At 65.8% G+C, this 9,795-nt stretch overlaps 2 protein-coding genes across 2 annotated transcripts; both read right to left on the bottom strand.

Annotated features, from left to right (window-relative positions):
- Window positions 1–3,686: 3,686 nt before the first annotated feature.
- EMIHUDRAFT_432536 (hypothetical protein) lies at window positions 3,687–4,502 on the bottom strand. Its single transcript, XM_005766984.1, has one exon. It carries the CDS (start codon window positions 4,473–4,475, stop codon window positions 3,966–3,968), a length of 510 nt encoding a protein of 169 aa, XP_005767041.1. The 5' UTR covers window positions 4,476–4,502; the 3' UTR covers window positions 3,687–3,965.
- Window positions 4,503–7,574: 3,072 nt separating this feature from the next.
- Window positions 7,575–9,249, bottom strand: EMIHUDRAFT_197063 (hypothetical protein; the record flags this gene model as incomplete). The annotated part of the gene is made up of 4 exons (XM_005766983.1): window positions 7,575–7,601; window positions 7,678–8,550; window positions 8,833–8,911; window positions 9,068–9,249. 4 exons carry the CDS (start codon window positions 9,247–9,249, stop codon window positions 7,575–7,577), a joined length of 1,161 nt encoding a protein of 386 aa, XP_005767040.1.
- Between the last annotated feature and the right edge of the window lie 546 nt (window positions 9,250–9,795).

Genomic DNA, 9,795 nt, shown 5'->3' with positions numbered 1-9,795 from the left:
TGATGCCGCTTGGCACAAGAGGGGCGGTTCAAGGGCAAGGGGGCATGCGTGGACGGCCCGGATCGCGGCGGCGGCGGCGGCGAGCACGCTCCGTGATCGGTGAGGCGCCGGGCGAAGGGCGCGTCGGGTGACGGGTCGAGGGAGCAGCCCACAACCGGCGTCGTTTTTGAGCGACGCCTGTGGTACGCCTGCGCAGGGGCCGCAGGGCGGTCAGTTGTGGGGCGAGGCGGTGCCGGCCGCGGGCCGGGTGCAAGGCGCCGGCCTCGGCGCCGCCTCGGCGCGCCGCACGGGCGCGGCGAGCCTCTGAGCGGGAGCCGAAGGTTTGCTGTGGTAGGTGGGAGGGAGGGAGGCGGTAGGTGGGGTGGTTTGACTTTGCCGCAGAGGCCGTCCCTAGCTGTGAACAGCAAAACGGGACAGTATAGTAATGAAGAAATATTGCTCGGCCGTTCACGAAGTCCGTCTCGATCTGGAGGAGACGGGTCAACCCCGTGAGGACCAGATCAGGTTCACATTGTCGTAGCCGGAGGGGATGTTGACCTTTAGCTGTTGGGGCCACCCCGCCGCTTTGGTTTTTTTCCCACAGACCACTCGGGCAACTTTTACCAAATGCCAAAGTTGCACTTTACCACTCGGGCAAATTCGATTGCATTTTACCACTCGGGCAAACTCGATGAAACGGGCGGACGGAAAACGCGTTCGCGGCCGCTCGCCGGAGAGCTATGCATGAAGCGGCCGGCGCGCCGCCGCAGCTCACCGATGGAGCCTGCGCCGCGGCTCAATCCGCTGACGCAGCAGCAGCGCGACACACTCTCCAAGCACGGCCTCTGGCGTTGCGATTAAGGATGTGTATAAATATTGAATATATTGCTCCAATACTTAGAGGCGCAGTCAATCTCCAATATATTGTCAATACTTAGAGGGGGTTGGCCCTGGTCTGGTCGGGGTGGACTCCGTTTCCAGCGATGGGAGGTCCATCCCGGGCTTGAGGACGCTCGAAAATCGCCTTAAATGGGCCAAAATCGCTTGAAAATCGCGATTCGCATCAAAATCGCTTTCTGCCATGCTTTCTACTCGCAAATCTTTCGAATTCAAGCCACCACATAGGCGATGTTTGGGTCAAATTTCAACATTTTATGCTTTTTGTTAAAAATCAGCGATCAATACGTCAATATATTGTCAATACTTAGAGGGAAGGCTGTCAATATTCAATATCAATACTTAGAGGGGCGAGAATCAATATTTATACACATCCTTAGTTGCGATTGCACTGAGAGCGAGCAATAGGCGACAAAAGCACTGATCTGTGTGCAGTGGATCTCCATGGCGGTCGCGCCCAGCGAGATGACAACCGCGGGCCTCGGATGCTCGCCCGGACGCGGACCCACCGTGCGAGTTGCAGACCCGGAGGTGGCTGACCCAGCTCACCCCCAGAGAGGCCATGCCCAGGGTCAGGCATAAAAGGGGGGTGTTTTTCCGTCCGTCCAATCAATTCGCCTCTTCCGACAGGTATGTATGTATCTGAGGAGACGATTCAACTTTGGTGGGGGGAGCCGCTTTGTCCGTGGACGGCAAATCGTGGTACGTGGAGTATTGGGTGCGCGACGCGATCCACTTCAAACTCTGGATGACTCCGCGCCGCGCCACAAGAGAAGTGCACTAGACCACAGCCACTCGCCCCAACGACGCTGTCCCCATCTCCTCGCGAAGCCGACCCGCCCGCGGCGGACCCCCCAGCTCGGTCCTCGCATGAAGCGGCCGCGGAGGGCTCCCGGGGGGTGTCTGAGAAAGACGGATTTACGTGGGCTGTGGGAGATTTACTGTCGACCCAAACGACACTGTGGCGTAATCCTCTCAATGGCTAAATATTTACCGAGCCGTTTTATCCACCCTTCTACTGGAGATATATCGAGATTTGTTCACCATGAAGCAAAAGGGAAAAGAATTTTACAAAAAGCTCCCTCGCACGACAACTGGGCACGGGACTGGCGCGCACTGGCACTAACACAGGTACACCACGCCCATCTCGTTCGTGCGTCGCCCATCTCACGGGAGCCGCCTAAGCGACTCCTGCGAGGACGGCGAGGCACTTAGCTCCGTCCGTGCACTCGACCGCCCTCGCCGCAGGCAAGCTCATTCACAATCTGCTCTGCGATGGCTGTGTGAAGAACGACTGAGATACGTGCTTCTGCAGCTCTAGCCAAAAGGAAAAAGAATTTTACAGCAATAAGAAAAAGACATCCACCGTGCGCCACGACCCCGGCAGAAGCGTGTGGCGGCTGAAACGCAACATGGCGAACGCGCTGAGCTACGACAAGTGGAACGTCATCGATGGCGTCAGCTCCGATGACGACGAGTCAAAGGGCGCCGCTCGGCCGCTGCTCGCGGGCGGCAAGTCGCACGCACAGCACCAGGCGGACGAGGCGATGTACGAGGCCTTCAAGCAGCGCTTCAAGGAGCACTTCAAGGGCCGCGCGCCGCTGCGGCAGCGCAAGCTGCTCGCGCGCTTCGTCGCGATGCAGCACCGCTACGCCGAGCCCTCCAACACCTTCCGCTATGCCGACATCATCGGCATCGTCACGCAGCGGCATGAAGAGCTGATGGAGCCCTCGTGCGTCAGCCTGCTCTGCGACTTGCAAAAGGCGCTGCTTAAACAGGCGCAACCGGAGGGCGGCGCGCCCGAGGATGCAGCCGCGCGCGCGCACGCGCAGATCGCGATGGAGGCATGCTTCGAGGGCGACGCAGGCTCCCTCTCCGGGACCTCCCTGGACCGTTCCTGGAGGCCTCCTCTCAGGCGATCAACACGCTCGAGGCGGTGCAGCGGCACCAGCCCGTCACGGCGCTCTTCGAGAAGCTCTGTCTCCCCTCCTAGATGCGAAACACAGGTCCTCGCTCTCGCCCGCTGCAGCCCGCACACGCGGCACTCCAACTCCACGCGGCACTCCAACTCGCACTCAGTGAGAGGACGCGCTCTGCAGCCGTGATCGCTGCATGGCTGCGAGAGGCGAGGAAGAACGCGGCGAATAGGCTCGCCCTCCAACTCGCCGGCCGCGCGCGCGCTGTACGAGCGGTACGCGCAGCTCGCCTTTGCAAAAGTCGCCCTCATGCGCTCTGTCTTTGGCGACGACGAGACGCTGCGCGACGCGGAGCGCGACTTTCTCGGCGAGGGGCCGCCAAAGGCGGCGGGCGGCGGCGGGGCCGGCTGTGAGAGTGCCGCCGTCGTGGCGGTCTTCATCGCGCTGCTGCTCGCGCTGGGGTGGGGCCTTGCCCGGCTGCTGCAGGGGGTACTGTAGCAATGAGCATGGAGGGCGAGCCCACGTGGTTATCAGTAAAGTGCGCGGGTTTGTTTCTTCTGCGTGTGTCCGGCGCGGCTCTCCTTTAGCCTTTGCGCGGCGCGCACGCCGGGCGGGGGGCGGACCGCGATCGATAAGCTTCGATACTGCGCGGGTGCGGCGCCACGCAGCCCCCCCCCGCCCCCCCCCGGCCCTGTGCCGGGTGCCGCGCGCCCCGACCTTTGTCACATGGAGCGTGCGCCGAAAAGAGCGAGTAATGTGGCGGTCAAAGAGGAAAACGCTCTTACAATTCTATGATAGCGAGCTCGAGCTGCATCCTGCACAAGGCACAAGGGTGGGGAAAAGTGCAACTCCCAGTCCCACACCGATATTCGATCCTACACATGTACATGTGTCTAGAGACCAAGAGAGAGTCGACCGTAAAAATAAAAAGAGAGATATACATCATAGATCTCATTATCCGACAATGCGACAAACCCAAACGTACTGGCGCAACATCGCGCACCGAATCTCATGCGAGGGTGGGAGAAGGCCGCCGCGCCAGCGCATCTCGCCGGCGAGCGACCTCAGCAGCAGACGGGAGAGAGGGGGGGAGAGGGGTGCCGGTGGAGCGGGCGCGCTTAAGCGCCGCGCCATGTGGCGAAACAGAGGGACTCGGTCGGGAATGTCCTCTTGTCAAGCGGCCCACGCGTCGCAACTGTCGGCGAGCGCCTCAACGTGCGAGCGGAACGCCGGCCACTCCGCAAGGGCGAGCCCGGCTCTCGTCTCGAGGATGGCGCCGCTTGCATCCAGGACAAGGAAGGTTGGCACCGCGGTAATCTCGTGGAACTGGAACGCCTCAGCCGTCGTCTTGCTGCTCTCAAGCGAGAAGAACCGGACGTCGCGCCGCGCAGCCGCGAGCCGTCGCGTGCGAGGCAGCAGAGCCCTGCACGCGGCGCACTGCTTGCTGCCAAAGAGAACAACGGAGATACCGCCCTCACAGGCCGAGGCAGTCACCGCGGCGCGCAGCTCTGCTGGCGATGGGATCTGCTGGACCTGCATCGCGAGGAGCGACGAGCGGAGCGGCGGCCGCAGTGGCGGCGGCGTGTTGAAGGCGGCGGAGCCGCCGAGGAGCAGTAATAGCGTCATGGTTGGCGTGCCCCAGTTGCGAAGGCCTGCTGCGGCCGGACGAGTGGCCGACGGCATCGAAGTCTCCTTGAGTACCCGACAAATGGACAAATGGACGAAAAGGACGTGACACAGAAAAGAATTTCACTAGCATTCCTTCTACCTACCTACCTACCTTCCTAACAATAAAAAGCTACTAGAAGCCGCTGCGCGGGCCCCGCCCCCAGCTCGGGGGGGGGGGGGGGGCGGGGCGGGGCCCTTGCGAAGGAGAAGAGGCCAGAGTTGTACAGCAGCGGACGATGGACAACGAAGGTCGAAGCATTAGAGGCTTGATAGGAAAGGTCACACACAGACGATACTCGTAACTCGAGAGCACAAACGATATCGAATCGCCGCACTTTTCCCGAGGGGTAGAGATGGTGTTGCGCGACACTCGTCCTGCCTATCTCCCCCCATCCTCACATGCTAGCTTGAGCACTTGAGCACTGGATAGGGCCGGTTCCGCATGGTACGGGACCCCTCGATCGTCTCGCCCTCCCTCACTGGTGTGTTCATTGGGGGGGGTCATAACAAACACGGTACAGGATCGAGGTGCACGCTGCCGAGGCAGTATCGTCCCCCCTCTCCCCGACGGCGATGGCGGTGACTCGTACACCCCGGTGCGAGTTAATGCGCATTTCTCTTCTCTGCACAATAGCCCTTGAGATAAAGGGCTCGCATTATGCAAACCTGTGTGCCTGTGTCCTAGGAAGTAGACCGAGAGGGGTACTCCCATCTCCCATAGGCAAGAGGAGGTCTGGAGAGGCCCACACCCCACAGCGGTCAGGAGAGGCCCCAAGACGCAAGAGGGTGCTAGATGATAGTCTAAAGTTCTAATCACAGTGGGTAGCCTACCCTGGAACGTGGAAGAACGCGAGGTGGCATGTGAAGAGGTTGCTGCGAGAATTGGTGAGAAACTGCGAAGAGAGATAGGAAGTGGTAGACGCCCGAGGGTGGGCGACGGCTAGCACCACACTTCTCTCCTTAAAATCCCTGTGTGGTGGCGGCGTGCCGCGGTTAGAGGGCCCACAGCGTCCTAATCTAAAATCTGAGGATTGAGGATTCAGCCTTCGCTTTAGTGAGGCCAAAGTGAGTTTATGGATGGGTGAGAACGATGCGCGACACGAGGAGGCACACGCACCGACTCGTCGGCGACTCTGCTGCACGCCGTTTCAGAATTTTTCTCAGCGTGAGCGAGACGTGGAAGAGTGCCACCGTCGGGTAGGACGGGTCGGCCCGGCGCATCGGAGTAGCCGTCGTGGTCGCGGCGAGCAGCGCCGGCCACTCCGGCGCCGCGTCGGCAACATGGGAGCATGTCCACCGCCACTTCGCGGTCGCAGCGCTGTTTGTCGCCCAAAACGCCGCCTATCCCTCTGGCGGGCCAAAGATCGCCTCGCATGTCGATTTTGACTCGACGGGGGCATGGAGGCATCACGTCTCCATGCCATCGTCAAGTCGGAGCCAGTCTGCGGCGACCACAGCGCTCACCGCAGGGATAGGCGAGCTTTTCAGAGTCAAGCGATTGCGCGAAATCCCACACTCGTGGATTTTGGGGCGCTGTGGGCCCCCTACCGCGGTCCTCCCAGATGCATCCGAGGCCCTTCGTGAGTTGCCGGTTTTCTTTCTTTCTTTGTCGACCGCGCGCCCGGCCGCGGAGAGAGCGCCGGGTCCGTCCCAGCCGGTGCCTCAACCTGGCGACCACCTCCACGCCTCCTCCTCTGTCCGCAGAGCGTCGGGGCTGGAGAGACCGACTCACTTGACGGACTCACTTCCAGATGTGCGACGCGTGCGGAGGCAAGGCGTACCCACCCCAGTCGGACGACCACAGGGTCGACCCCGCGGCAGAGGCCGCCGCTGCTCCTCCCCCCTGCATCGACTCGTCCAAGCCGAAGGGGTGCGGGACGCACGTCCCGGGCGCAGCTGCGTCGGGGAGGGGGCGCCAGTCGAGCCCCGCGCCTAACGGAAAGGACAGCGGATCCGACTAGAAGACGGAGGCCGTGGAAGCGGGTCCCGCAGTTAGCCCCGCGCCGTCCCCCGTCCCACCGCCGCCGGGCGCCAGCTCGCCGTCCGGCGCAAGCTGCACGCGCTGCCCCGCGGCGGGCGCCGCGCCGTTCGACTCGGTGAGGCAATCTCCGCACGCGGCAGCCTGGGCCGCGAGGGCGGCAACCTGTGCGAGCAGCTGTTGCGCGCTGTTCGCCGCTCCCAAGCCGTGCTGCCCGGACGCCGCCGCCAGCATGGAGGGAGGGGCGCCCGCCACGCCGCACGTCTCTTTCCCCGCCTCCCTCTCGATCGGATCGTCGAGGAGCGACATCGGCACCGCCCCCGCCCCGCTGAAGAATGCGGGCAGCGGCGCGGCGCGCTGCGACGCCGCGCCGCCGCCTCCCGCCGCCGCCGCTGCGCCGAACGGGTCGTCGAGCACGCGCAAGCCCGACGCGGCTGCGCGGCTATCGCCAGGCTGCTGCGGCGCGGCTGACGCCGCCGCGAGGCTCGACAGCTGCTGCGGCGTGATGAGCCCGCCGAGCGTGCCGCTGCCGAAAGCGGTCGCGCGCGTCGGTGCGGCGGGAGCAGCCGAGAGGTGGGTCGACCCGTGTGAAAAGAGGCCTCCGCCGGGCAGCAGCGGCGCCGCGGCTGCTGCGGGCGGGGCTGGGGGAGGGGGGGCTGGGGGAGGAGGGGCTGGGGGAGGGGCGGGCCACGACCCTCCTCCCGTCAGCCGGCGCGGAAGCGGCAGACCGCGCGGCTCCGGCGGCGCGGCGACCGGCGCGACTCGCGCGGCGGATCCGGCGGCGGCGGCGGCGGCGGCGGCGTGCGGCGGTGCGGCGCACTGAGGCGAGGCAAAGACCGGCGGGCGCGGCGGCGGTGGCATCGCGCCGCGGCTGGCGCAGGCCGTGTCCGTCCTTGCGGTCGCGTTTGAGTCGGCCGAGACATGCGGCGGCGCCACGGCCTCGGGCGGCGGGGCGGGCGAGCGCGCTGCCGTGAAGGAGGCGCTGCCCTCGTCCCACTCGAGAGGGAGCTGGGCGCCGTCGCCGCGCGCTCCGCTGTCGGCAGCGCTCCACGCACACGGCGCGCCGGCGAGGAGGCGGAGCGCCGCGAAGATGGTTGCGCCGTGTGCGCGGACCAAGCCGCTAGCGTCGCCAGCTCTTACGCTGCCGCCGCCCACCGAGCCACCTGCCGCCCTCGCCTCGGAGGCGAGCGCGGCGTCGAGCGGCGTGAAGCCGACCAGCCGAACGAGCGCGCCGCTCACCGGCGGCGGCGATGCGGCGGCGGAGCGGGCGGAGGCGGGTAGCCCGTTTCCAATCTGCGCGAGGGCGTCTGCGTACTCGCGCCGCGCCTCAGGAGCGAGGCACGCGAGGCGGTGGTTGGAGTGGGCGGACCACAGGGCGAGCGGCGCGAGGGCGGCGAGCAGGGCGGCGAGAGGCCGCTCGGGGCCGACCGCCGCCTTTGGGACGGCGGGCGCGATCGCGCAGACGATGCCTTTGAGCAGCTCCGCCGCGAGCGCCTCGGTAGCGGCGGCGGGCTCGGACGCGGGCTCGCCCTCGCCGCCGACGCGGGGAGGCAAGTGGAGGGAGCCGATGCAGACCAGCAGCGCGGTGCCAACTCGCGTTGCTTTGAGCCGCCCGACCCGCGCGCACGCGCGCAGCCGTTGCAGCAGCTCTCGCCGCAGCTGCGCGACCGCCGAGGGAAGCGATCCTCCGCCCGAGGGGCGGCGGAGGTGGAGCAGCGCGTGGAGACGGCACAGACCCGCCTCCCACCTCGCCTCTTCGGCCGCCCATGCGTCTGCAATCGCGTCGCCGCTGCCGGGTGGCGCATCGGACGCGCCGAGGGAAGCGAGGGCGGCCGAGGGCGGCGGCGGAGGCTTCTCGGACACGAGCGAGCGGCAGAGGCGCTCGAGGTTGTCCCGCGCCGTCGGCACGAACGGGGCCGGTGCGAGCAGCGCGCGCATGTACCCGCACAGCGCGTCCAAGTTGTCGGAGCGGTGCGTCGCGAGGACGGCCAGCTGGTTGTGGCAGTTGCCGAGCCGCGGTGCCAGGCGCTGCGCTTGCCAGTAGCAAGACTCGGCGGAAGCCGCACACGCGCCTGCTCCGCCGGCCCGCTCGCCGCTCGTCGCGCGGTACCGCTCCAGGTCCCCCAAGTAGACGAGACACGACGCGCACAAACCTACCGCCGCAGCCCGCCTCGCCGCCTCTGCGCCGGCCTCGCCACCGCCCTCGCCGCCACCGCCGCCGGCGCCGGCGCCGCCCTCGCCGCCCTCGCCGCCGTCGGAGCGCTCGCCACAGCTGGCGAAGGCGCGCAGAAACGCATGCGCGACATCGCCGTCGCCCTCGCCGCCCTCGCCGCCCTCGCCACCCTCGCCGCCGCCCTCGCCGCCGCCGGTGGGCAGCAGCCGCCCGAGCTGAACCCCGCCCAGCCGCCCGAGCTCGGAGACGAGCGCCTCGTAGAAGGAGCGCGCCTCGTCGAGCGTCTTGGCCAGCCCGGCGCTCGCGCGGCGGAGCGACTCGCGCGCCGCCTCGTCCTGCGGGTCGGGCGGCAGGCCCTCGCGGCCGCCGCCCGCCCGCCGCTGGCGGAGGTGATCCTTGGCCTTGCGCGCCTTGCGCCGGAAGAGCTCGATGTTGGCGTAGAAGCAGCGCATCCACATGTGTCGGTCGACGCCCTGCGCCTGCGCGCCCTCCGAATGCTCTATCAGCAGCCGGCGGTACTGCGAGCGCAGCTCCGTCGTCGCGGCGGCCACCGCCGGGTCACGCTCGGGGCGAGAGCCGGCGCGGCGTATAGCGCTCTTGAGCCGCTCGTCCGCGACGTCGAGCTGGCGGAGGAGCATTGGGCAGTAGATATTGCACCTTCTCAGCCCCGCCGAGACTCGAGAGATCCCGAGCGACGAGGCTGTGGAACTTCCATGGCCCCAGAGAAGGTACAAAAAAGAAAAAATCTGCCGCTTGGTGAGGCCCTCATGCTGACAGCGACAGACGGAAAGCGTTACTAGAGGAGTGTGAGACACAGATCGGGAAGGCGACCTCCGAGTTCCTCGACTGTGAGGTGGAGAGAGGACAGAAATTGACGGAAAGATGGAAGAGGTGGTCGTCGAACTGCACGGCAACGTACACATCGCGGTATTCGACATCGTACACACCGAGTCAGGAAGGAAGGCGAGGGGGGGGGGAGCTTAGAGCAATGTACGTCGAGGGAGAAGAAGAGGTGACATGCCCGAGAACCAAACAGAAGGTGAAGAAGCGAAAGGTTGTCCGAGGGGGGGCAATCCGAAAGGCGGCAGCGGAAAGGGGTAGGGAGATTAATAAGAGGCGAGAGGTTGACATGAAGGCGGTAGAAAAGCTGCTAGAGCTGGCCCGGCCCACGAGGGGACGGAACG

The sequence above is a fragment of the Emiliania huxleyi genome (genome assembly GCF_000372725.1).
Source record: "Emiliania huxleyi CCMP1516 unplaced genomic scaffold EMIHUscaffold_5, whole genome shotgun sequence".
NCBI classification, from domain to species: Eukaryota; Haptophyta; order Isochrysidales; family Noelaerhabdaceae; genus Emiliania; species Emiliania huxleyi.
The sequence above is the reverse complement of the archived record's forward strand: the minus strand, read 5'-3'. Positions and strand labels throughout refer to the sequence as shown.

Excerpts from the sequence above, each read along its gene's own strand:
- EMIHUDRAFT_432536 (XM_005766984.1), bottom strand. The coding sequence starts at position 4,475 with ATGCCGTCGGCCACTCGTCCGGCCGCAGCAGGCCTTCGCAACTGGGGC.